This window comes from Chelonia mydas, chromosome 7 (genome assembly GCF_015237465.2).
Source record: "Chelonia mydas isolate rCheMyd1 chromosome 7, rCheMyd1.pri.v2, whole genome shotgun sequence".
Lineage (NCBI taxonomy): Eukaryota > Metazoa > Chordata > Testudines > Cheloniidae > Chelonia > Chelonia mydas.
This window is the reverse complement of record NC_057853.1, coordinates 29,644,614-29,672,439: the sequence shown is the minus strand read 5'-3', so window position 1 is coordinate 29,672,439 and position 27,826 is coordinate 29,644,614. Positions and strand designations below refer to the sequence as shown.

Below are 27,826 nucleotides of genomic sequence, written 5' to 3'. Positions count from 1 at the left end.
TATGCATTATATATAATATGTAAATATAAATGGTCAAAAGCATATATATATATATATATATATATACACACACACACACACACAAACTATTCATGTGGTGTTAATATATTAATATGAATGAAAAATTTTATAAAAAAATTAGTCAAAATGAAAAAGCCAAAACAAAATCCTCCATTTTGATTCAACTTATTGTACAACATTTTCAATGGAAACGTTTCAATCACCGTGTCCCTGGGCCCTGCTTTGATTTAGGTGAAGCACTGATTTCAAGTGGAAACCTGCTCCTTGGAAACCTTTCTCCCACCTCGAATTAAAACATAGGACCCAGGATCCCAGAGCTAGCTGCGCTGTTGTAATATGTCTTCCTGACACCCTCACGCTGGGAATGTTTTGCTGTCAACGGTTTTTTAAGCTGTTTGCCAACTTGAGAAACTTAAAAAAACCCCGAATCAGTGCAAATTTAATTTCCAGTGATTCATTTTCAAATAACAGACGAGAGGAAGGTCACGCTGCAGAGTGTGAAAATAATTTAACGCAAACGGGCAGCCAGCCCCACTTGTGCTAAAATAAACAGAGCTGTAGCACTATTGGGTTTTCTTCCCCCTGCAAGGAAGCTTAGTTGGAAAGCGGCATCTGGGTTCTAAATGATTCCCATTTCTCTTTTGTCAATTTCACACATTTGGGTGCGATTCTGCAAAGCGTTCAAGGATGTGCTTAAATCCAGTGCAGCTGGGCCTTGATTCTGCAAACTGCTTGAGCACGTGCATCGCTTCAAGTGGGTGAGCAGTCCTTTGCTGTATTTAAGCCCCTGCTCAACCGCTCTACTGCACTGAGATCTGAATTCTGTCAGCTCCCTGGATCAGAGAGAGCAGTGGGTCTCAAACTTTTTTCCACAAAGGACCCCTTTGGCAACTGATGAAATGTCCCAGACCCCTTTTGTTTCCAGTACTACCGGCACATCTCTGCCAGTGTGGGAATGGCCCTGCCTGCGTGACCTCTCAGCCACAGTGTATATGAAGTCACAATGGGCAGAGTATGCCATTTTGGGAACAAAATGGCTCCCTCCATGCAGCAAAATGCTGTTCCGGCCCTGGCTCAGGGCACATACCCCCGCATAACTCACAGCGGACCCCCAGGGATCTGGCCTCCCACCCTGGGAACCCCTCAGGTAGAGGAAGGGAGGAATTTATCCTTTCAGCTCTCTAAATCAATCCCATTTTTATGGTTAAGATGACAGAGTGGGACTCAGCCCACCTGGATTCTGTTCTCAGCTCTGCCACTTGCTCCCTAAATGACTTTGGGCAGGTCATTTCCCCTCTCTGTGCTGCAATTTCTTCATCTGTAAAATGTGTATAATGATCCTTCCTTTCTTCTGGGGCTGGGGCAGGTTGGAGTACCAGCCCCCGCCCCCACATACACAGAGCCCCATGCTGGGCTGGGGCTGGCAGTGCTTCAGAGAAGTGGGAGTTTATCACCCCATTGAGATGCCTGGGGCAGCTCCCCTTCTCAGAGCAATCAGCTCAGGCTCTCTACAGACTCAGGCAGGCATGGCATCAGTTACACTCAGGGCCACTCCTACACCTGCCCTTGACCCAATCAGCTGAGGCTCTCTGCAGGCTCTGGTTGGCATCGGCCACATCTTCCTGGTTTTCTCCCCAAAGGCTAAAAACTGCATTATTTTTTTTTTTTAATGGAAGCTGCAGTCACTTGATGCTGGGAGCCTAGCCACGGGCCTGTACCATTTGTGCTACAGTCTAGTTGGGGTGGGAGCAAGCAGCATGGGCAGTGCTGAATACGAGAGAGAGAAATGTAATTTCAAGGTATTTGGCAACAGTAGGGAGGAAAGATGGAGCGGGATGGCGCACAGGAACATGAGATGCTGGGGAAGATGCAGGGGGCTATAACCAAATTGCGAGTACTGTCTCTGCTATGGTCAATGATGCCTCAAGGCAGTGGACTCTTGCGACCCAAGCTAGGCATCTTGCCAGTCCAGGGGAGTGAGGACGGCTGAATTCTTGGCACACAGGGCAGGGGAGACCCCAGGGAGTGGACTGGGATTCTGGGGAAGCCAGTCGTACCCTGAAAGCAAAGCTCAGGCCTTTTTGCACAGTGTGAAGAACCCTTAAAGTGGGCGGAAAGGAGGATTCTGTTTGCCGGAGGAGGATGCGGGGAGCACAGGTATTGTGGAAAAGTATGGCTACCCAGGGTGCCACGGGACTCAGAGCCCTCCCCCAGTCTGCCCTGGTGTCACCTTGCAGAAGATCATTGGGGGGCTGGGGCCAGTGAGGGGTGAAGTAGGGGGATAGCAGAGGAGTAAGGGCACAAGGCACTCTCCATTCCACGCTCATCTCCGCCCCCCCCCCCGACCCCCTCCGTGCCACCTTCCCTCGGGGTCTGATTTCCATGGCAACGCATCTCAAAAGGATCAAAAGACAGGAAGGTGAGAGAGGAACATCCGTCACATTTATTGTTTGGCTTGCAGCTGCCTTGGGGCTGGGAATAGAACCCAGAAGTCCTGCCCCCCAGCACCCCCCACTTTACCACACTAGAACCTGCGGGCTGGACCCCAGCTCTGGAGGCGGTGGGGTGTAGGGGTTCAAGGAGCCGGGACTCATGGCCTTAATCCCCAGCTCTGAAGGGAGTGATGTGAGGGGGGAGGGGTCTGGGAGCTGGAGACAGTCATTGTTCTTGACATAACAGGCCTTGGCAAGGACGGGGGTGGGGGTCCTAAGTCAGCTGTGTTGTATCCCTACCCCCAGGCTCCCTTATAAAAGAAGTTATTGGCCCTTTAATAAGGGTGGCCCGGAGCCCAGCTGGAATGCACAGTCAGCTACGTTCTAGAGGTGGGAAATGTTTCTCTTCCCTGGGGATTAGAGGTAGTACGGTAGCAGCAAGGGCCACCGATGAGGGATGAGAGCCCGGCTGTGCTAGGAGCTGTACACACACACCCCAAACGCAGAGGTAGCTCTGAGCATTACCGGGAAAGGCGCTGCCAAAACAACCTGAGAGACAGTCCCTGCTCCAAAGAGCTAGCAGGAGAGGGAAACGACAGGAGAAGGGACTTGCCCCAGGTCAGTGTCAGAGTCAGGAATAGAACCCAGCCCTCCTGTTCTAACCACTAGACTCTGCTGCCTCCCAGAGCCAGGGCTAGAATCCAGGAGTCCTGCCTCCCAGTCCGGAGCCCTACTCACAATAATAAACAATCTCTCCTGCGCTCTGGAAGCGTTCCGCCCACTCAGAGCAATGGGATTTGGAAATCCACAGGTCCAGATGAATATGTATTAGCGACTAGTCGCTCCACCCCATCAAGGCTTGTTTGTATGAATAGTGGAACAGGACCGGCCCACTGGTTAATAGATAATGGGATCACACCTTGGTATGCAGGGAGCATAATAGGCTGAATAAATATCATTAGCCTCTAATGTCTGCTGGGAGCTGGCCCAGCTGCAGCGGTGAATCAATGTGTTTTGATACCTTGCTGCTGCTGACATATGATCGGAAACTCATCTTTGTAAAAAGCACTTAAAGTCTGGGACCCAGCTATTAAAATCCTTCCCTGCCCTTCCCCCCGCAATTCTCCCACTGCTGCTCCCGTTTAAGGGCAATTGCAAAGGAAGTGTATTACATTATTATTCATTAGTGGGATGGCAGTAGCCCCTAGAAGCTGCAGTTGTGGACCAGCTGCCCCTTTGTGCTGGGGGCTGTGCATTTCCTCGTTGAAATCTGGCCCCGTTGTGCCAGGGGCTGCACAGAGCCTGCGATCAGGCCCTTTGTTGTGCCGAATGCTGCAGCGACACAGAAGGAGAGACCGTCCCCGCTTCAAAGAGCTCAAAGACTAAAAAGACAAAGGATGTGAGGGGAAACTGAGGCAGGGGCGCTGGAATGGGGGGGCCAGGAGGCCATGGCCCTCCTACTTTTTACTGGCCGTAAGGGTGAGCAGGCAGGGGTGGGGTCTTGGGGGAAAGAGGTGGTGTGGGAGTGGGGCCACAGGGGAGAGGAGGGACCCCAGGGGAAGGGCCGGCATGGGAGCAGGGCCGTGGTTCAGGTGGCCCCCCCCCACTTTTAGGAAGCTTCCACTGCAGTCCTGACTCCTAGGCACTCCTTGCGTCCACTCTAACCCACTAGCCTCCCAGCCCTGGGGAAAGACTCCATGAGGCCTGACTCCCAGCCCCCTGCTCTGAGCAGCAGACCGCACTGCCCGCGGAGAGCCAGGAATAGGTAAGACTCTCTGCGAGCCGAAACTATAGTGAAATGCAAGGAAATGGCTCTTCAAAAGCAGGCTGCCTTAGCCGCTTACAGATGCATAATTAATCAAAGGGCTAATTAGGGGGCTTGAAAAGGAATAGATTAGCGACTCGTCTCTTCCAAAAAAATTAATTGAACGCAGCCTCCCCGGACCAGCATGCTCTGGTGTGAATCAGCCGCTGCGGAGGTGGGGAAAATTCCTAATGTGCTTTGAAAAGTGTCTCCGGATTTGAGCTGTGCATTTTGTCAGAGTTGCCTGTCACATCCAGCCTCTCTGGGACATGGCGAAGGCTTTGCCACTACCAGGAGTAGTTTACTGGCCTAATTACTGAGAAATTAACTATGTACCGTGCCTAAAAACTTCATCCTGTCCTTTCCCTGAGACACTGCACTGCACTGCATCCTGTCCTTTCCCGTTGTTCCAGACACTGCACAGACTTTGATTGCGATCAGGGCCCCCGTTGTGCTGGATGGTGCACAGACACTGGCCAAGTTCAGGGCCCCCATTGTGCCAGGTGCCGTACAGACCCCAGCCAAGATGGGGGATAATATTGTGGTCATTACATTTCTACTGAGACTAGCTCTGAACCAAACCTAAATGTGAGGCTTGTACCATCCCCGGGGGAGATTGGAAACCCCGTAATCTCCAAGACGTGGCAGGAATCTATTGGTTTGAAAAGGAGCAGCATCTGGGTCTCAAAAACCAGACTTGGTTTCGCAGTCGAAAGGTTAACAAACAGGGACCTGTCAAAAGCTGTTTTCTGCCATGGATTGAGACACCCGCTAAGGTAGGATGTGGGGAGGTGTCATGCAAAGAGCGGGGTTGCTAAAGTTCAGACGGAGGAAACAGCAGCTCCATGGGGTGTGGATCGGAGCGGATCAAAGCACCGAATTAGAGAAAAAACCCCACCTGGGACATTTCATCCTGCTAAAGATGTCAGTCAATGCTTAAACAAATCCCTCAATTCATACAGACGCGGCAGTCTGGCAGGAGCGATTCCCGGGAAGAGAGAGGCAGTGTTGTTCGGTGGGTAAAGATTCCTGGAGTCTGTTCCAAGTTCTGGGAAGGGGGCAGTCAGGACTCCTGGGTTCTATCCCCTCCTCTGGGAGGGGAATGGGGTCTGGTGGTTAGAGCAGGCTGGTGGGACCCAGGCCTGCTGTGTTACCTGGGCAAGTGTCTTCTGCTCTGTGGGCCTGTCTCCCCTCTTACCTCTTGTCTATTTAGACCGTGAAGTCTTTGGGGCTGGGACTGTCTCTGACTGTGTCTGTGCAGCGCCTGGCACACTGGGGGCCCCAGTCTCAGTTGAGCTCTGTATGGCGCCCAGTGCAATGCGGGCCCTGAACTCGGTCACGGTCCGTGCAGCACCTGGCACCCCAAGGGCCCCGGTCTTGGTTGGGATCTGTGCAGCGCCCACCTGGCAGGAGCATGGTAGAGCCTCTGTGCTACTTTCATACTACCAATGTGAAATAAATCTGTGTGTGTTTCCTTCAGCAAGTGCTTGAGAGAAGAGCAGCTTGTTAAGAGAAGCCATTCAGAGAGCTAGTTTTCATGAGGCCTGCATGAATAAAATAGTGAAGAGGAAGCTGGGAACAGAACCCAGGAGTTCTGATTCCCAGCCTTCTCTGTTGTAGCCATGGACCCCACTTCCCTCCCAGAACTGGGGGTAGAACCCAGGAACGTTGGTTCCCAGCCCCTCCCTGCTCTACCTACTAGACACTATTTCCATCACAGAGCCAGTGATAGAACCCAGGTGTCCTGGCTCCCAGCACCCCCTCCCCGTGCTGTAACTAATAGACACTGCTGCCCGCCCAGAACTGGTAACAGAAGCAAGAGAGTGTGTATGTGACCTTGATCCTGCTGCTGTCTGATTGTATGTGTGCATGGTGGGGGCTGATTGTGTGTCTGTGGGTGTGGTGCTTTATGTCTCTGATTGTGTGGGTGTGGGGTGGAGGTTGTGTCCAGAGCGTGAGCAGGGCTGGGATGCTCCAGAGGGCATTCTAGCACTTTTTTGGTGATCCAGAATGGAATTCTGGTACTTCTCAATGGCACAACATCTGACTGGCCCAGACCTCCCCCTGCCCTTCCTTGGTCGGCTCTGAGTGTAGACCTAGGAGCCCCCACCTCACCCCCCCAAATCATGCCCAAGACAGCAGCGCAAGGTGGCCCTGGGGCTGGAGACCTTCTACTCATGCAGGAGGTACCGGGCTGGGGCACCCGTATCCCTGCCCAACAGGGAAGCCCCTCCTGGAGTTCCAGCACTCCGGGCTGGGAGGGGAGACCCCAGCATTTCCCTGGGCCTCCTGCCCTGGGGGTAACAGTGGGAGGGGGGCTGGATGCCAGGGCTTTGCAAGGGGAGCAGAGGTACTGGGGGCCTGCAGGGCTGCATGGTACCTCCCTCAGTGCTCTCTAGGCTGGGCCCTGCCATACCAAGGGAGCCCAGGCTCAGCACATCCCAGTGCTTCCAGCCCTGGGTCCCGGGGGCCAGGCAGGGTACAGAGGGAGGTACCGTGCAGGCTCCCTGCTTCCCTTGGAAAGCCCTGGCATTCAGGCTGCAGCCCGCCCTCTCTTCCCCCAGGGCAAGGGGCTCAGGGAAGTGCCAGGGTCTCCCCGCCCAGCCCACATTGCTGGAAGTCTGGCAGGGGTCCCCTGGTGCCAGGGATGTGGGCGCCCCAGTCTGTTACTTCCTGTGTCGGTGGCGGGTCCCCGGCCTCAGGGCTAACCCACACTGTGGCCTTGAGCGTGACTGGGAGGTGAGGCGGTGGCAGCTGGGTCTCTGCTCAGAGCCGGCCTGGGGGTGGGAGACCTGGGCCCCCTCCTTCATTACGCCCTTGTCCCTGCCTCCCCTGTGGTCAGTGCTGCTGGCATTCCCTTCCCCCCCAAAGGTGGGGCAGAGGGGAGCTCTTTACCACTCCACAGGCCGAAGCGTCCTGGCAGGAACATAGTGACACCCCTGCCCCCGTTTTGCTGCCCAGGGACAAGGTGACCCAGAATGGGGTCAGCAGGGCTCCAAAAGAAGTGAGGTCCAGCACTTTGTTTTTGTAGGGCTCACGCACCAGTCGTGTCTCTGATCCTTTCTCTGTGCGTCTTTCGTCCTCCTCCCCAAGGATGGATCGAAACTCATCAGGCCCAAGGACCGTGCTGAACACACAGGCGCCACTGTAATTAACCCGTCTCATGTGGTGCCTTGGCTTGATTGTGGAAAGCACAACGAAAAGCTAGCTGCGATCGTACACGTGAGGCTGCCATCCCCTTGCTGGGGGGCTGGATTGTGTGTGTGTGTGTGTGTGTGTGAGAGAGAGAGAGAGAGAGAGAGAGAGAAAAGCACAGGAAGCTGGGGGTCAAACACGCCCTCAAATCTTGGTGCTTCTGCTCCTGATCTTCATGGGATTATTGTTTTGTCCCTGGGAGCTGAACACCGTGAGCTCTGAGCTTCCAAGCTCCTACCCCCAAGGGGCTGAGAGCCCATGAAGGGCAGAGCCCAGGTCCCCCAGGGATGGGCACGCTAGAAACGCCAGCATGGATTAGACAGAGTGCTTGATTCTCTATTGGCCTTTAGCTCCTGACATCATTTGCACCAGTGGGCATGAGCTGCCCATGTGAGTGTGGTCTAGTGGCTAGGGCACTGCAGTGAGTGTCAGAGCTCCTGGGTCCTATCCCCACCTGTGGGAGGGAAGTGGGCTCTAGTGGTTAGAGCAGAAGTGGGGGGAGTCAGGACTCCTGGCTTCTATCCCCATCTCTCTGTCCCTGACTTGCTGCATGACCCCAGATAGGTCCCTTTTTCTCACTGTGCCTCAGTTTCTCCTCCACCCTTTGTCTATTTAGTCTCTGCCCTGCAGAGCTCTAGCTGACTGTATCTGGGCAGTAGCGGGCATCCTAGTAGCTACCATAATACTACTAATACACACACCACAATGGATTGTTGGTCTCATTTGGGGTGCATCAGGTACGACCGTAATGCTCTTAAGAATGTACACACCATAATGGGGGACTCTACCCGCTACCATAATGCCACTAATAATACACATACCAAAATCGGCCTGATGTCACTTGTGGCCTACAGGCGCTACTGTAATATAGATAATATATATTCCACTAGAAAAGGAAATTCAGTGCTTGTAGGAGATGCTCAGTGGATGGAGATTCTCCTGAAAGATACCGCAAAGAGAGGTGTATGTGTGGGGGAATCTACATAGAATCAACAAGGTCCTTAAAAGTCCCTTTAGCTAACACCACGTGTGTTGAGCTTTCCCCTGCCAGCGCCCCAATCCCTTCCATACTGCCTTGACATTTCCAGGCCGTGCTGTGCCGGGGTGAGGTGTCAGGCTGTGGAAACGCAAATGCAGGTTGGTTCTTCTTTCCCCCTCCCACAGCTGGGTGAGAGGCAGCTGGGCGACATTTACAAAGGACATGTCAGTGACAGTGATTCTGATTGGGGGGGAGTGGCTGCATCAGAGCTGGTGGAATCAAGATGAATAGACTTCAAGGTCAGAACGGACCATTCTGATCATCCAGCCGGATCTCCTGCGTAACCCTGGCCAGAAACTTTTGTCTAGTGACTCTTGCTATCTCCACACTTGCCCATGGTTTTATGGCAGGTCAATGGTGGAAATAGAACCCAGGTGTCCTGAGGCCATGTACTGTCTGCTAGCTAGACCACACTGCCTTTCAGTTATTATTACCCCCACTATGCAGAAATGGAAACTGAGGCATTGAGAAATTAAGTGACTAACCCCAGATCATAAAGGAAGTCAGTGGCAGAGCTGGGTATAGAACCAAGGAGTCCTCTCCCTCGCCCTCTTTCTCCCCACCCCCCCAACGCTGTAACTACTAAACTCTGCTCTGGGAAGGGAGTGAGGTCTAGTGGGTTAGAGCAGAGGGGGCTGGGAATCAGGACACCTGCCTTCTATTCCTATCTCTGAGCTGCTGGGTGACCTGGGGGCAAATCCCCTCCCTGTGCTTCAGTTTGTCCATCTGTGAAATGGAGATAATGCCACCAACTTCCTTTGCAAAGCACATAGAGATCTACTGAAGAAATGTGCTACATAAGAGCTAGGGATTGTTATTATTACACTCCAGCTCAACCACCAGATATGGGCTGCATGTGGGAACCATTGAGAGACATTCTTTGCCCTTGGGGGGTATGTTTCAAGTGGGATATTATGCTGGCACACATTCTTCATTCTTTAAGAGACACAAGAATGATTAAAGGATTGGAAAACATGCCTTGTAGTGAGAGACACCAGAAGCTCAATCTGTTTTGCTTAACAAAGAGGGTTAAGGAGTGACTTGAGCCCAGTCTATAAGTACCTACATAGGGGATAGAAATTTGATAATGGGCTGTTCAGTCTAGCAGACAAAGGTCTAACAAGATCCAATGGCCGGAAGTTAAAGCAAGACAAATTCAGACTGTAAATGTTTACCTATGAGGATAATTAACCATTGGAACAACTGACCAAGGGCTGTGATGGATTCTCCATCACTAGCGATTCTTAAACCAAAGTTGGATGTTTTTCTAAGAGATCTGCTCTAGTTCATCCAGGAATTATTTCAGGGCAGTCCTGTAGCCCGCGTTAGAGAGGAGATCAGACTAGATGAGCACAATGGTTCCTTCTGGCCTTAGAATCTACGAATAACTTGGGGTTTGTAATCAAGATGAGACATCTGTCTAAAAGCCGTGCTCTGGCTCAATCACTATATCTGGGCTGGATGCAGGAATAGTGGGGAGGAGATTCTATGGACTGGATTATACAAGAGCTCAGACTCGATGATCAGAGCAGCCTTAAAGTGAGTCTGTTTCCAGGATGGACTTTACAATGTTCATCTATGTAGTTTCTCTACAAGAAGGTTAAGGGGTGATTTGGTCCCTGTCTATAGACACCTACTCAGGGAGGAGATTAATAGATTCCTAACCTCTAAGGCCAGAAGGGGCCATTTGAAGGACCACTGTGATGGTTTAGGCCTGTGTTTAAACACAGCCAGTGTAGGTAGCTCTTGTTGCTAAGCTGGAATTAAACCCGAGTTTTGCCAGAGCAGAGAGCAAGTGTTAGACTTTGTCGCACAGTGCTTGTGTGCACTGTGCCATCTGTGAGGGTGGGGGACCAGCATGTGTGTTACTGGAGTGTTGAGGCATCACTCAAAGGGAGGAGAGTTTAGGTTGAATGTGGTTTCAAAAATGTGTATCTGATCTTCCACCATCCCTTGTGGACCCAGAACAGGTGATCATAGTAGCTGTTAACGTTTTCCATTAGCTCTTACTTTTAGGTTTCATTCTCTGCCTCATTTAGCTTGCTAATAGAAAGCCAAGCAGCCCAGGTGCCTGCAGCAGGCTGTCGAGCTGAGAGGGGAAGTCACAGAAGGCAGCTAGTGTGAGCAATGGAATCTCTGATGCTGACCTGTGTGTCATAAACTCTATACTGCCAAGGACCAGGGGTGATTCCCCTCTGTGCTTTGCGGGGTTGTGAATCACAGCTTCACTGTCATTGGGAAGTTGTGTGTGGTTATCAGAACCCAGGAGTTCTGCTTTCCAGTCCTCTCTGCCACTAGACCTCTCTCCTCTCCCAGAGTGGGGAAGAGAACCCAGGAGCCCTGACTCCCAGTGTAGTCCCCTAACCACTAGACCGGGCTGTCTTCCATCCCCAATAAAATGCTGTTGGAAGTAACTGTGCCGAATGTAGGATTGGATGGAAAATGCTGGGAGCTGTCCTGTGACCTAGCAATGTGACTCAACAGAGGAACTGCTAATTGCATTCTTTACCCACCTCGGGGATTTGTTTGTCGATGAATTTGGGGAGAGGCTCAATAACTCTTGGCAGGAACCACTGCTTCAGCACAATTGAGGTTAATTAGCACTGATCTGTAAACTCAGAACCAATCTCTAGCCATGCCTGTTTCATGGAGATGAGAAACCCCAGCCCAGCCCCACTTACTGTTCTCGCAAGCTCCTGGCAATAGAAAAAATTGGCACTTTGCAAACTATAGGCTCTGTATCTACTGGCTGCTGCACTGGTGTTTTACTGAACCCAGGATTCCTGGATCCCAGTCACATGCTTACTGGAACCATTAGCCCTCTCTCCCTTTCCAGAGCAGAGGCTAGAACCCACCTGCCTCCCAGTCACCCCTGCTCTAACAAATCGACCTTGATTTCCTCTCAATGTTGGGAATAGACTCCAGGAGTCCTGACTTCCAGGCACTCAGGCTCTAATCACTGGACCATACTGCCTTTCCACAGCCTGGAATAGAAGCCAGGAGTCCTGACTCCCAGCCCCTCCTCCTGCTCTGACCACAAGGTAACACTGCCTCCCAGGACTGGGGCTAGAACCAAGGATTCCTGATTCTCAGCCCATGCTCCTTCTCTAACCATTAAACATCACTCCTCTCCCAGAGCTAGGGGTAGAACCCAGGAGTCCCAGATGTGAACCCTCCTCATTATTTTAAAAAGGCTATGCTTGCTCCCTTGCCCTGTCCCGCTCCTCTCTCCTCCTCCTCCTCCTCCCACCCCATTTGCAAGGCCCTGCATTGCTCCATGCATGTTTTGTCCAGGGCAGCACTCCAGTTATATTGGCTTCCTGAACCTGTTATGAAATCCCCTCATTATGAGACTCATCTGTCTTTAGTTAATTCTGGGCTCAGTGATCTGTTCACAAGCTCCTGGGGGAGAACTTTCATTTTAAAGCTTGATCTTATTTAGATTTCCTTTGTGTGGCGGGTATAGCCCAGTGCCTATCCAAGTAGACCCTCTTCCAAGGGATCATTCAGAAATCCAGCGATTTCAAGGCCAGAAAGAGAGCGTGAGATCATCCAGTCTGACCTCCTGCATAACTCAGGCCTGAGAATCCCTCCCCAGCCACTCTTGCCCCCAGCCGCTATCTGGTGGTCTAGCTAGAGCTTTTAGAGAAACATTTGCTCTTGATTTAAAGACTCCAAGTGATGGAGAATCCATCCTGATCCTGCGTCAGTTGCTCCAGTGGTTAATCCCCCTCTGTTAAAAATTTGTGCCGTATTTCTAGCCTGAATTTATCTTGGGTGGGAACTCTAGGAGCTACCATAATAATAACAATTAGATGTATTATTGTAGCACAGAGAAGGCTCAGCTGAGATTGAGGGCTCCTATTTTCCAGCACTGCACAGACCTCAACTGAAATCAGGGCCCCTTTGTGTCAGAAGCTGCAAAGACCCTGACCAAGATTGGAGCTCCCACTGTGCCAGAAGCTGGTTGGGAACTTTTTCACAAAACATTTTTTTATCAGAAAATACCAGTTTATCAAAACTGAAACTTTTCATGATACAGGGTCACTTTCAACCAAAATTGTGCCAGGCAGGTGTCTTAGGCCTGGCCTACACTACCCAGTTAGGTCGACTTAAGGCAGCTTGTGTCGATCTAATTATGTCAGTGTCTACACTACAGCCTTGCTCCAGCTGATGTAAGTGCCCTACTACACCAACATTATAACTCCAGCTCCACAAGAGGCATAGGGCTTGTGTTGGTGCAGTTAGGGTGAGGTGGTGTCCCAGTAGACATTGCTGGTTACTTACATCAGCTGTTGGCTCTCATTCTTGTCAATTTCACAGCTCCATGCTGGAGCCATGAAGTTCACAAGAAAGCTACTCACAGCTTGGACTGTCTCCCTGGGATGGGTGCGACGCTCCAGCTAGAGCCCGGCTGCCTCCCGGGGTCCCTGCTTCCAGCTGGGCTGCTGCCCAGGCTCCCTGCTCAGAGCCAGGCTGCCCCTGGGATCTTGGCTCCCTGCTCCCAGCCAGGTTACTAGCGGGGCTTCCCACTCCAAACTGCACCAAGGCTCCCCACCGGGAACATGGCTGCCTCCCGGGCGCTCAGTTCCCAGCTCCACAGCGGAAGCTCGGCAGCCACTTGGGCTGTGTGTGGATCTCCCCACCTGCTGGCTCTCTCATTTTTCCATGAACATTTTCAATGGGTCTTGGTTTCATTCCACATCGGAATGGAAACAAACCGCAAAACCTCACCATTTTTTTGCAAAACGGATTCTTGTTGTCTGGCCGGCACTAGTCAGGACTCCTGGGTTCAGTTCACAGCTCTGGGAAGGGAGTGGGGGCTAATGGTTAGAACGTACTCCTGGGTCCTATGTATGGCTCTGTTCTGATGTGCGACAAGTTCCTTTCCCTCTCTGTGTTTCAGTTTCCCCATCTGTAAAATGGGGATAATGATCCTGACTTCCTTAGTAGAGTGCTTTGAGATCTACCAATGAAAAATGCTATCAATGAAGTCGGTATTGTTATATTATTATAACACATTCCCTTCAGTTTGCATGTAAGTTATTCCTGTGCATAAAGCCAGCTCTCATGTCCAAGCAAACACAGGTCTTTTTTTCCATCTGGGATATAAAGAGCCAAAGCATCTCAGCTCGTTAATTATCCAGCAGGTTAAGAGAGCTGAGTCCCTTGCCGATGAGTCCTTCCACCTGTCTCACTTAATTAGCTGCCCCCCTCATCAGTCTCATAAATAATATCCCTTTGTCAACTTCCTTTAAATCACTGAGATTTTTTGAGACAGCCAAGGAAAAATAGTTGCCTTGTAAGCACTTGAGAGCACACCACAAGGGAAAGACAACTTTGTCTTCAGCTCAGAGAAGAATCTGCACAGTTTGTTCATAGAGTCCAAGGCCAGAAGGGACCATTAAGATCATCCAATCTGACCTCCTGTACAGCTCAGGCCAGAGAGGGTCCCCCTGACCCCCAGGACTGAGCCCAGTCACTTGTGTTTGACTCAAGCACATGCCAGAAAGGCAGCCAGGCTGGATTTGAAGACGCAGAGAGATGGAGACTCCACCAGTTCTCTTGGGAGCCTGTTCCAATAATCACCATCACTGGTGCTTGATGCCTTGTTTCTCAGTGGCACGTGCCTGGCTTTAACTTCCAGCCATTGAGTCTTGTTCTGCCTCTGACTGCTCAATTAAAGAGCCCTTTCGTACCTGGTGTTTTCTCCCCAGGAAGGTCCTTTATGCACTGGAACCAAGTCACCCTTGATCCTTTTGAGAGGCTGAACCGATTGAGCTCCATAAGTCTCTGACTGTACGACACATTTCCGAGCCCTCAGATAGTTTCCGGGGCTCTTCTCTGCCCTCTCCATAAATCCATAGATTTCAAGGCTAGGAGGGACCATTGTCACCCAGTCTGATGTTCTGTGTAACACAGGCCTGAGAATTTCCCCCAGCCGTCACAGCCTCCGACCCAGATCAGGTGGTTGGGCTAGACTCTGTCTGACAGAGAGAAGTCAAGTCTCGATTTGAAAATTCCAGGTAATGGAGACTCTACCAGTCCCTAGGTCAGCTGTTAAAAATCTGCACCTTCTACCTGGTCGCAATTTGTCCGGCTTCAGCTCCCAGCCGTTGGGCCTCATTCTGCCTTTGTCTGCCTCACTGAAGAGCCCTCTGCTCTCCCAGATCTCCCTGTAGAGGTGCTTATGGGCTGAGGTCAATAGTCAAACAGATCGAGCTCCCCAACCCTCAGATTTGTGTAGGTTCTCAGGCCAGAAGGGCCCACAGTGATCATTTAGTCTGATCTCCTGTATAACACAGCCCATAGGACAGCCCTGGATTAATTCCTGGTTGAACTAGAGCAGATATTTTAGAAAAAATCCAACCTTGATTTAAGAATCGCCAGTGATGGAGAATCCACCTCAGTCCTTGGTCAGTTGTTCCAATCGTCAGTTACCCTCATGGGTAAAAATTTACATCTTATTTCCAGTCTGAATTTGTCCAGCTTCAATTTCCAGCCCCTGGACTTTGTTAGACCTTTGGCTGCCAGACTGAAGAGCCCTCTATTATCACGTTTCTGTTCCCCATTTATGTACTTACAGTCTAAGTTCCCTCTAAGGCTACCAAGGGCCATGCAGGTGTGCAGCCACAGGGGTCTGGACTGGAGAGGCACCTCTCCCCCAGCCCCGGGGCTGCCAAGGTAGGGAGAGGCGCTCTTGTCCAGCCCCGGGCTGCTGCGGCGAGAGAGGGCTAGAGGGAGTCCTCTCTCCCCACCACAGCCCCAGGGCAGCATGCACCCCAAACCCCTCTTCCCCAGCACCTCCCCAGAGTCCGCATCCCCAGCCAGAGCGCTCACCTCCCTGTACCCCAACCCTCTGCCCTAGCCCTGAGCCCCCTCCCGCACCCCAAACCCCTCATCCCTGGCCCCACTCCAGAGCCTGCACCCCCAGCCAGAGTCCTCACCCCCCTCCCCGCATCCCAACCCTCTGTCCCAGCCCTGAGCCCCCTCCCACACTCCAAACCCCTCGGCCCCACCTGCCCCACATCACCTCCACATTGGTGCACATCATAAAATTCATTCTGCACATGGATGTATAAAATTAGAGGGAACATTGCTTACAGACTGGGATCAAGTCAGCTTCAACCTTAAATAGATTGAGCTCCTGGAATCTCTTGCTATAAGGCATGTTTACCAGTCCTGGAAGCATTCTCATGACTCTTCTCAATCAGACCTCTCTCAGTTTATCAACCTCCTTCTTGAACTGGGGGCACCAGAACTGGACACAGGATTCCAGTACCAGTCACAGCAGACTTTTTCGAGACCTTGTCATTCTAGTGGCTCTTTGTCAGATCCCCTCTGCAATGTGTTGACACCAGAACGGGATGCAGTATCCCAGTCATGGTCTCCCAGCTGGCGTAGACAGGGGTGAAATCACTTTTTGGGACCTGAGGAAGTAGCTGCCAGAGGGAAATCCAAGAAAATTGCTTTAGAGAGAGAAGCGGATGTGTTTCATGGTGGCTCTCCTTCTGGTGTGTGTGTTTCATTGTGGGACATCGTGACAGGTGGATTCTCCATCACGTGGAATTTCTAAAGCAAGACCAGTCATCTGTCTAAAAGCTGCACTCTAGCTCGACCACCAGATCTGGGCTGGAGGCAGGAATGGCTCAAGGGTGAATCTCAGGCTGGTGGTGTGCAGAAGGTCAGACTGCGTATGAGAATGTTTGGGATCTTCTCCTGGAGTTACTTCAAAGTCAACTTTCACACACAGATGGTGGGTCCAGAGGATTTAACTGGGAGTAAGGGGATAAAATTGAGTCAAGGGAGGATTTAGGCTAGAAAAACTTCCTCTCAATCAGGGTCTGTTCAGCACCCAGCCCAAGAGGGCCCCCCAATCTCTGTTAGGGTCTAAGTAGAGCCAGCACAAAGGGGGCCCTGATCTCTGTTGGGGTCTGTGCAGCACCTGGCACAAATGGGGCCCCGATCTTGGGGTCTGTGTAACACCCGGCACAAATGGGGTCCTGATCTCTGTTGGGATCTGTGCAATGCGCAGCACAGTGGGTCCCCGATCTCGGTGGAGGCCTCTAAGCACTACTGTAATACATCTAATAGCAGCAGGGCACATTTTCCCCATGAACTCATGGTTGTGGCTTTTAATAGTAGCTATTATAAGCATCTAATTTTGATTAAAAAAACAGGTTTATAAAGAGACGAAGCCAAGCTCTTAGCTGAGGTTTCAGGTGATGGATCCCAAGCTGGAGCGGTTGTATTTATAGCCTAGTAACTAACCTATGCAGAGAAGGTTCCTGGCCAATTGACCATTAATCATTAAGGCACATTTGTAATTCATACACACACAGCTAGGTTAAGGTAAGGAGGGGTGTTAATAAATATCCATTATTTGGAAACACCATCACTGGAGCGCTGAAGGGCAGACAGTGTATTCTAATGGGTTGGGCTCTGGACAGGGTGCCAGGATGCCTGAGCTGTATTCCTGGCACTGCTGCTGATCTATTGTATTGGGGTGCAGGATGCCTGGGTTCCATTCCTGGCTGTGCAGCTGATCTAGTATGTTGGGGTGCAGGATGCCTGGGTTCCATTGCTGGCTGTGTTGCTGATCCAGTATGTGAGGCGCAGGACACCTGGGAGCTCCCCACTCTCAGACCAACGCCTGCCAATACACTGGATAATGATAAGCCAGTGGCAGAGCCAGGGATAGAACCCAGGCATCCTGCAACCCACTGCAGTGCCCTCAGACTACACTGGCCGCAGCCTCCCAGCAGGTTAAGCCAGAGCCTCTGTCTACCCCACAAACACACTGTAACCTTTCACACCCCCACCCCCACTGAACTGCGGGAACTTCTGTTCGCACCCAGGAGCCCCCTCCCTGCCCTGCTTTTGCCTGCCCCAGCGCCCAGCCCGCCCAGCTCCCTCGGAGGGGTGTGAACTGAGTGCCATCCTTGTGCATCTGTCTCCCCCCCACTGGGGTGAGGCTCACAGGGACCCCCTGAGCAACAGGGTTGGGAGTTCACACCCTACTGAGATACCCAGGGCAGCTCCCCACTCTCAGAGCAATGGGCTCAGGCTCTTTGCAGGCTCAGGCAGTGTCGCTGGGTCAGTTACATTCAGGGCAGCTCCCCCCCTCTCGGAGTGATGGGCTCAGGCTCTCTGCAGACTCAGGCAGGCATCACCTCATTGGATACAGTCAGGTACCATTTTCTAGCTTTTTTCCCCAAACTTTAGGATAAAACACTGACTTCTTTAGAATGGAAGCTGCAGTTCTGGAGAATAGGTTTCTGACCCTCTTCAGTTTTAGCCTTGATTGTGCCTATGCACCAGAGGGCAGAGTTGAGGTTATGCATGTGTCTTAAAAGGATGCTACCAGACCCTGGCCAAGATTAGTGCCCCATTGTGCTGGGCGCCGCATAGACGCACAGTGAGAGACAGGAGCTCACAGTGTGAATACTGTGGGAGGGGAGGGGAAACAGGCACAGAGAGGTGAAGGGACTTACCCAAGGTCACATGGCGAGTCAGCTGTGGAGCTGGGAAGGGATCCCAGTTGTCCTGAGTGCCTAGGCCTATGGCTGGGAGGGGAGACTAGGCCACAGAGAGGGGAAGTGAAGTATCTACGGTCACAAAGCACGTCAGCAGCAGAGCTGGGAACAGAACCCAATTGTTTGGAGTTCCAGCCCTCCCTGCTCTAACCACTACACCCCACTTTCCTCCCAGAGCTGGGGCAGAACCCAGGAGTCCTGACTCCTACTCCAGTGTCCTAACCTGGATCTCTGTCTCTCTCCTTTGACTTCCCGCAGTGGCTGCAGAGAGAGAGGCGGCTCTCGGTTCTGTATGTCCGAAGCCACGTAGGGGCATTGCAGCCCAGACCCTTTGGGAGGAGGCACACTGCATCAGGATGTAGGCTGGGGTAAGGGGAGAGAATGGCTCTGAGTCTCAGGAGCTCTCCCAAGCTGCAGAGAGCCCCGGGGCAGCTGTGTGAGGGCCGAGACAGCAGCTGGCCCCCTGGGAACATATGGCCCTGGAATTCCAGTGGGTAGAATCCCTCCTGCTCACATGGGATTAGCTTGCCCAAGGGCCAGCCCAGCTGGAGTGGGTGAGCACTCCTTACTATGCCCCACTCTTTGCACCACAGCACCCCCTACTGAGCATTCCACAGCCCCCGTCTCCCAGCCAGACCCTGCCGGGCACGCAGTATGCGTCAGCACTGTGGCAGGCGTCTCAACTCAGATACCATCAGGGAGCTGTGAAGGAAAGCGAGCCAGGGCGGGTTGGCTATGGGGGGTGGGGTGGAGTGGGAGCCCTCTTTTTGGCTCAGCTCCCACTCCCATGCACCCTCATGCGTGTCAATCAAAGGGCTGGTTCCCCACAGCGAGTGGGTTTTAATAAGCGCTGACACTGTGAATATGTCTGTACAGAGACAGTGCCATTGAGGGGGAGGGAATTGCTGACACACAGGGACCCTCCCTGTGCTGTAGACCCCACTCCCCTCTGAGACCTGGGGGACAGAACCCAGGAGTCCTGAATCCCCCGTTCAGCACCGTCTGCCACAAGGCCATCCTGCCTCTCACTGCTCGGCCCCGCTGACCCCTCTCATACCGCTGAATGGGGACCAGAGGAAGTTAATTATCTCTTCATTTTTCTCGCTGAGAGAAATAATTAGCAGTGTGTTGGAGTGAGCCTGGCAGAGTAAATTTATCCCCCAGCCCTCCACACCACACCCACCCCATGTACAGGCTGCAGGGAAGGTGAGAGACACAGGAATGTCAGCCCTTCTCCTTCACCCATGGCAGAATGCACTACACGGAGGAGAGCTCCCTGTAACTCGCTTGCTAGCACCACATGGACCAGGAGACAGGCAAATCCATGCCAGGGGCTGTGCAGGGATTTGTGGGTGGGTCTCAGTTCCCCTCTCACAGCCACTGAGAAAGCTCAGATGGCCCCTGCCAGAACTAGAATCCGTATCTCAGTGAGTTGCTTATTCAACACACAGCCAGCTGGGGCTTGAATGCCACTAGGGCTAGAATCGTCGATCCACATACGGGGGAGCAGGGCCTAGAAGGAGAGAGCACTAGAACCCGTGATCCACACACAGAGAGCAGGGACTAGAACCCGCAACCCACGCACAGAGAGAGTGGGGCCTAGAACCCATAACGCACCAACGGAGAGAGCAGGGACTAGACCCCTTGTCCGTTAGCTCCACAACCACTTGAACCCAAAGTGATCCCTTAGCCAGTGCAGTAAAAGGTCTCTTACTCACTTTGTTAGAGCAGGGATGGGAGCCAGGACTCCTGGATTCTGTCCCCAACGCTGGCAGTGGCGTGGGGTCTAGTGGGTAGAGCAAGTGGCGTAGAGTGTCAGGACTCCTGCATTCTGTTCCCAGGGCAGCTCTCCTGCTTGGAGCGATCGGCCCAGGCTCTCTGAAGACTCAGGCAGGCGTCAATCACAAGTTCCAGCTTTTGTGCCCAACCGAAAGGGTTAGAAACTCATTTTATTTTTCAGTGGAAGCTATGATCGGAGCTGGCACTCTGAGCTCAGGCCAGCCTTGCACACGGCCCCATGCTGCAGCCCACTGGGGAGAGTTGGGAAAATCTCTCACAAGCTGTTGCAGTCAGAGCCAGAAGCCCCCGGGAGCTAGACGTTTGCACTGCATCGGATTTAATTTTCACCTTATGTCATCCCATGTCAGGTTGTTGTGATGGCAACCTGACAGCTGTCAATCACAGGCAGGGAATGACAGGAGCCTGTCTGAAGTCTGGCTTGCACATTAACCCCTTGGCTGCCAGCAGACTCTGCAGGCATCTCACCTTGGATTATTGCCTCAGCTTAGAATCGGGGGGGAGGTCAGGAAGGATCGCAGTTCCAGGACTCCTGGGTTCTATCCCCATCTCTGAGATCTAACGGTTAGAGCGGGGAGGGGGCTGGGAGTCCTGCTAACAGCACTGTTCCCTCTAAGCTGTGCGCATGTGCGCGCGCACACAGATCCTAAACCCCGCGCACATGGTGAAACACCGCGCGCACAAAAATTTGCACAGAAGCACAACAATTTGCACAGAAGAAATTTTTTGCGCACACGGCCTGTCAAAAATTAGAGGGAACTTTGGCTAACAGTGGAGCTAAATTAATACAATAGACCTGAGGATGGACTGGATCCAGGGAAAGACCTTGGATCCCTTTCTGTGCACACCTGACCCAGCCAGTCCCCCTCCAGTAACGTGTGGAAAGGCTCCTCCACTGTAGAAACAAGCAAACAGCTTTAATCGTCCTCTGACAAGGAGCCCAATTAAGGAGCATTTGTAAGCAAACCCCCCGGCTTCGTCCTTGTTTATTGTTCTGATATATTAGCTTCATAAGCAGCAAAAGGGAGAGGATGGAGGTTGCTGGGGCATGAATTATTCCAGCTGCTAGACATGCTGCCCTGGAATCCAAGGGGTTCCTATAAAAAATCCCTCCCTTTCTTTCAGTAGGAGAAATCCCAAAGACCCAACAAGTCATCTCACATCACCACAACTCACCGTGCACAACAGGGGCCCTGATCTTGGGCAGGGTCTGCGCAGCACCCAGCACAACGGGGGCCTGATCTCGGTCAGGGTCTGTGCAGCGCCTGGCACAATGGGGCCCTGATCTCTGTCGAGGTCTGTGCAGCGCCTTGCACAATGGGGCCCTGATCTCGGTCGGGGTCTTGGCAGCAGCCAGCACAATGTGGGATCTGATCTTGGTCAGGGTCTGTGCAGCACCTGGCATAACAGGGCACTGGTGGGAAACATTTTCCTGGAAAACACCTAACCTTCTGAAATATTTCAATAAGAAAAAAATTGGATTTTCTGCAGGAATCTCAGTATGAGAAATGCTCGTTTTTTCCTTCCCCCTTCACACTTATTAAAAATCATTTTCCTTCTTTTTCCAATGAGGGGCAAATTAAAAGGGGGAGTAAAGTCCTGTTTTACATAGATTGGAAGCTTCTTGGGGCAGGGACCATCTTTGTTGTACAGCACACTGGGGGCCTGGTCTGTGGCACCACTGCAATACAAATTATAATATTAAGTCAAGACAGATGGAAAATGTTGTCCAAGCCCGAGCTTTTCTACAGCAAAACATCCATTTCAACCAAGCTATGCTTCCCAAGAAGAAAATTTCTTGTGGGAATAATATCTGCAGCTTTAATAATTGTCCCTTCAAACCTCTCTTAAAATCACTGCTAACAAGGAAAGACCCTGTATCCCAATTCCCCACTTCCCTGAATCCCCTGCCCTGGGATCAGATTGGAGCCAGCACCCCCTGGAGGGGAAAGACCCAGTGTCCGATTCCCCACATCCCTGAGCTAGGCAGTCCCTGCACACTGAGGCCAGATCAGAGTCAGTGCCCCCTAGAAGGGAAAGGCCCCGTAGCATATTCCCCCTCACCCCACCCCTGTCTGATGCAGACCCCATTTAGCATCCCAGCTCTCTTACCCCTGAGGCAGCCAGTTCCCCCAATCTAGGGCACAAGCCAGAAGTGACATGCTTTGGGAGATGGGGGGGCACTTCCCTATTCTACATAAGCTTTCATGAGCAACTGTTTCTGGAGACTGGGTTTGGAGGTCCAGTGATGTGATCCATGCTGGCAAATGCTGTGGCTGTGCTGTGTGTGTCTAAAGGGGCACTGTCAGGTCGGCTTAGCTTCCCCCTGAGCCTAAGCATGATTGAAACGTCACTGTGCATATAGATCTGTGGGGTTTTGTTTTTTTTCATTCTCCCGCTGTAAACAGTGTTTTCTTTGGAGTTGCCCAGGGGAATTTTCAGACTGAACCTCTCAGCCTCAGACCAGGGCTTCAGACTAAAAAATGAAACTGACTAGAAATACAAATTGAAACTGACCGAGCTGGTTGCGCTGCCCAAACTGAGCATCAAAAAAGGCAATAAGCAGCACTGACAAGGGAAAGATCATTTGTTCTGATTGTTTATATTGCTGTAGCACCTGGAGGACCCAACTGAGCACCTGGCAGAATGGGGGCACTGATCTCGGTCAGGGTCTGTGCAGTGCCTGGCACAACAGGGACCCTGATCTCACTTGGGGTCTGTGCAGCACCTGGCACAATGGTGCTCTGATCTCAGTCGGGGTCTGTGCAGCACCTGGCACAATGGGGGCCCTGATCTCCGTAGGGGTCTGTGCAGCACCTGGCACAATGGGGACGCTGATCTCAGTCGGGGTCTGGGCAGCACCTAATGCATTGGGATCCCAATTTCAGTGGGATCTGTTCTACCCCATCACAACACTGCCCCCTCTGAATTGCTGCTACCTTTGCGTGCGTAATAAGAGAGCAGGATCAGGGCCATAACCTCATGCTTCTTTTCTCCTGTATCCCTCGTGCAGGTTTTCCGAAGCGGTGAGGGCATGGGTATCCGTCTGGACAGCGCCTCCGCCTTCCAGGGGGCTGTCATCTCCCCTCACTATGATTCCTTGCTGGTCAAGGTGATTGCCCATGGGAAGGACCACCCCACGGCTGCCTCCAAGATGAGCCGAGCCCTGGCCGAGTTCCGCATCAGAGGCGTCAAGGTAGGAGAGGCTGAGCGGGGACTGATGCAGCCCTGATGCGTTTTGCAGGGGCCTCTGCCGGGGACTGCGGGCAGTAGGGAGCGTTCTGGTCTGGTGGAGGGGTGGGACGAATGGGAGGGTTCTGCAGCCTGCAGTGTGGCCTGCATCCCCCAGTGGTAGCTGGAGGTACTACACCCTGTGGTGTGCAATTAGGGCTTCTCGTTTTGGGGATGTATTAATTTCATTTTCAGGATTTATTTTTATCAATTTTTGAATTTTATCCAGCTGTCCAAAAAATGTTCAGGGATTCCTCTATGTATATATGGTGATGAGTAATGTATGTCGTATAAACTACTCATTACAGTAGAATATACAGTGATGGGTAATCGCCATGTAATATTCCCTAGTGCGCTTTAAGGTAGTACTGTTTCAAACAGCACTACTTTAAAGCACACTTGGGAACCTTTCGTGCACACCAGCGGGGTCTACACGGACCAATTAATGTGCGAGACAATCGTTCTTTTTAGAAATTACCTCCCCGTAGTCTGCATTAACTGCTCTGTGTAGACAAGCTCTTAGATACAAGTAACCATTTCTGGTGATTTTCCAGTGTTTATTGGATAAACACTGACTTCTCTCCCTCTTTTTTTTTTTTTTTCCTTTTGTATTGGGGTGTTTTATTGATTTAAACCTAAAATCTGAAGTCCTTATATGTAATGCATCCCCCAGTGGTGGCAGTTGGTACTGCACCCAGCAGTGGTCAATGCAACCCCTGATGGTAGCAGGAAGTAATACACCCTGCAGTGATTAATCAAGCCTCAAGTTCTGCAGGAAGTACTACACTACACCCTGCAGTGAGCAATGCATCCCCCAGTGGTGGCAGGAGGTATTACACCCTGCCTCCCCCCAGTGGTAGCCAGAGGTACTACACCCTGCATCCCCTGGTTGTAGCCAGAGGTATTACATGCCGCAGTAGAGTGGGGCAGAGCTGAATCAGCCCCATCCCTGCCTGTGTTCCCTGGCCTGAGCCTCTTCCCTCTGCTGCATGCAGACCATGTGCTTCATAATCTCCCCTGGTGGCCACTGGGTATAATGCAACCTCTGGGGGGTAGAGGTGGACAAGTTCCCCAAATTTGCTGGCAAGAGTTTCTGCACCCTGCCAAACAATGCAGCCCCTAGTGGCAGTAGGAGGCACTGCACTTTCAAGCTCTCCCCCCACACACACTTCCCCCCCACACCCATCAACTGTGATGTTAGTGGCAGGGTCAGAGGTGGCCCTGCACTGCCTGTCAGTCAAACAGTCCCTCCCTCAGGCTTGGTGTGGGCTAGTTCCAGTGCTGCTGGTTCTGGTAGGATAGTAACATACGGTGCCGGTCATGGTGGCCTTCAGGAGAGCCAGCTGGTGGCCTCATGTTCAGTGTGCAGAGGGAGAGGGGCATTGCTCAGGTATCGGTTGGAGGGGCAGAGCAGCACTGCAGAGCCTGGAAGTTTGTTTGTGATTACTGTGGTAGGGTCTATATGTGCCAGGGGGTGTTCCTGGGGGGATGTCCTCATTAGCTTAGGCTGTCAACAGGTTGGCGTTACCTACAGAAAAGCCAGCAGCCTTCACCCCATCTCCATCATCTCCAAGGAGAGGGGGCTGAATTAACTCTGACCTTTGGGCCTGATCCTGTATTTGGATCCTGACCCCACCCTCTGGAGCAGGATTGGGACCCCAGAATGGTGGGGGATCAGCCCTCTTTTAGTATGGTTTTATTCAGGTGTTGGTGTGGGGCTTTCTTCCTGTTTATGGGGTGAATAAAGGTGCCTCCCTGTTGGTCAGTTACCTCATTGCAGTCTCCTGCCCCTTGTGGCTGGAGAGCATTAGTCCTGGGTATTTAGGGCATCAGCCCCGTTCTTTCAATGGTGTTTGGACCCAAGGCCTGGAAGATGAGGGGCGGACTGGAGAACTGAGTACAAACAAACCATCTCAGTGGGCATGTCCAGTCTGATTGCTCTTTTGCATTGCTGGAGGATCCGTTCCCTCGCATGCTCTCTGAATAACCCCTTTGCTCCTTGGGATCCCTGCTACATCAGAGCAGGGGTCTGGTGGGAGAGCCATCTACTCCTGTGGGGTGTATGCACACCACTCGCTGAACATGAGCTCCCAGTGCATCACAGGGGCTAAGAGATCTAATGGGATGCTGGGGGGTGGGGGTGAGCAGGGGGATACCAACTGGGACCAGGGAGGGAATATAGCCTCTGCAGAGAGACTAGTGGGTCACTCCAGATTGGTGCCGGGAGGAGAGCAGAATCCAACCCAATGTATCAAAGAGGCACAAAATGATTGTGTCAGTTTGAGTGAATGAAGCATGTTGGGGGGATTTACAGGATGGGGGACTGTACCCATCGATGTAGGGACTCTCAATAGGATTAGGGAGGTGTTCTTACCTCTGTATGTGGCAGTGGTGCAATCGCTGCTGGAATCCTGCGTCCAGTTCTGATGGCCACAATTCAACAAGGAGGTTGACAAATTAGAGAGGGGTCAGAGAAGAGCGAGAATGTTTAAAGGGTTGGAAAACGTCCCTTAGAGTGGGAGACTCCATCTGTTTGGCTTAACAAAGAGAAGGTTAAGGGGTGACTTGATCCCAGTCTGCATGGGGAACAAATATTTGATACTGGGCTCTGCAGTCTAGCAGCCGAAAGTCTAACAAGAGCCAGTGGCTGGAAGTTGAAGCTGGACAAATTCAGACTGGAACTAAGGCCCAGATTTTCACCACTGAGGGAAATTAACCAGGAGAACAACTTCCCAAGGGCTGGGGTGGATTCGCCATCGTTGGCACTGTTTAAATCAAGATGGGCTGTATTTCAAAAAGCTCTGCTCTAGTTCAGCCAGGAATTAATTCAGGGCAGGCGTCTGGCCTGTGTTAGGCAGGAGATCAGACTAAATGATCACAGTGGTCCCTTCTGGCCTGCTGGTCTAGGAATCCTGGAACCAGAAAGTGGTCCTAGTGCAACCCAGCTGACCCAGTTGTGATGCTCCCAATGTGATGTGGCGCTGAGGTTGGACACAATCCTAGGGCGAATCGGCAGGGAGGTGGCATCACGTCTGTATGCAGCATCAGTGACTGGAACGCTGCATCCAGCTCTCGGGTGCGCACTTCAAACATTGCAGAGAAAGAGCCACAAGAACAAGACAGGGAATGGAAAACCCTGAGACTTAGCGCAGGAACCTGGTTCTATTCCTAGTTCTGCCACTGACTCAGTGTGTGACCCTGGGCAGGTCCCTTTGACTCGCTGTGCTTCAGTTTCCCCTCCCCTACTTTTTCTGTTCTTCACAGAGGAAGTCTAGTGGGTTAGAGCAGGGCGGACTGGGAGCTAGGACTCCTGGGTTCTATTCCTAGTTTAAGGAGGGAGCGGGCCTAGCTCAGGGCTCCCATTGCACCAGGCAATGCACAGACACACAGTGAGAGACAGTCCCTGCCCCGAAGAGCTCGCAGTCTGACCAGACAAAGGGGTAGGTGGAGATACAGGCACAAAGCGGGAAAGGGACTTGCCCAGACAGCACATCAATGGCAGAGCCAGGAATAGAACCTGGGGGTTATGAGTGTACTTCCCACTCACCCACGCTGTCTCTCAATACACTCGCTTGAGCCACATTACCTCTAGGATGGTTTATACCCATTTTACACAGGCGCACAGAGGAGAAGAGATTTGCCCAAGTTCACTAGCAGAGCTGGGAATAGAGACCAGGCGTCCTGATGCCCTGCCTTCTCCTCAGCTCTACCCGACTGGACTCCACTCCTCTCACAGGCCCAGGGCCAGAACTCAGGAGTCCTGATGCCCAGCCTTCTCCTCGGCTCTACCCGACTGGACCCCACTCCCCTCGCAGAACCAGGGACAGAACCCAGGAGTCCTGACTCCCAACCACTTGACCATGCTGCCTTGCTTCCTCCAGCTCAGGCTCAGCCGTCTTCAGCAGCCCACTCAGTGTCCCCAAGACATCACCCTGGGAAGCCGGGGGGCGGGGTGTCTCACAGGGATGATACACGTGTGCCCCATTGCCTTGGCAGAAAAGCATGAGTCAGGCAGGCATATTGGCGGGGGGGGAATTGAGATCTTTGTACTGAAAGATCCCTCCAGGGCAGAGAAGCATCGTCCCCATGTGCCAGCTCTGCTGGAGAGAGAAATCTGTGCCCAGCACCAGGAAACCCGTCAGATCAGTGCTGGAGAAGGGGCTAGACTGATGCTAGGCCGTGGTACCGGGGGGGACGAGGGGTATGGGCTGTGCCTCTGTGTGGGATTGATGTAACAACTGCTGAACTCCCCTCTACTCACACATGCCCCCATCAGTTCCTCCAAGGAGCGGAGACTTTATTCTCTTTATAACCCCTGAGCAGTGGGGGGTTGATGTATAGGTCAGGCTAGGGGACTGGTGGTCCCTGCTGGCCTCAACTCAGAGTGGGTCTTGGAGAGGCAATATGCCATGACTCCCCTCCCCAGCCCTGCCCTCTCATCCCCTTTGCCATGACCCTGCCCTTCTTCCATGACTCCACCCCGTGCCATGACTCCATCCCCCAGCCCTGCCCTCACATCCCCTTTGCCATGAACCCGCCCCCTTCCATGACTCCACCCCTGTGCCATGACTCCGCCCCACCCCTGTGCCATGACTCCGCCCCACCCCTCCTTCAATCAGCCCCCCTCCCAGTCAGCCCTGCCATCCAGTGCCCACTGGCACTGCTCCTTGATAGGCAACTGGAATGGAGGAGAGAAGGGGAAAATGTGTCTCCATGTGCAGTCAAGATATGGAAAGCATCCCTGCAGCTCTGTCTCTGGATTCTGGCCCTG

At 52.3% G+C, this 27,826-nt stretch overlaps 1 protein-coding gene across 8 annotated transcripts in view; it reads left to right on the top strand.

Annotated features, from left to right (window-relative positions):
- The window catches only part of PC (pyruvate carboxylase), a 233,747-nt gene that overhangs the window by 165,341 nt on the left and 40,580 nt on the right, over positions 1–27,826 (top strand). For all 8 annotated transcript variants that reach the window (XM_043551372.1, XM_043551371.1, XM_043551370.1 and 5 more), the window contains one exon: positions 22,838–23,020. In XM_043551372.1, coding sequence (XP_043407307.1) covers positions 22,838–23,020 — 183 coding nt within the window. The remainder of the gene's footprint in view (positions 1–22,837; positions 23,021–27,826) is intronic.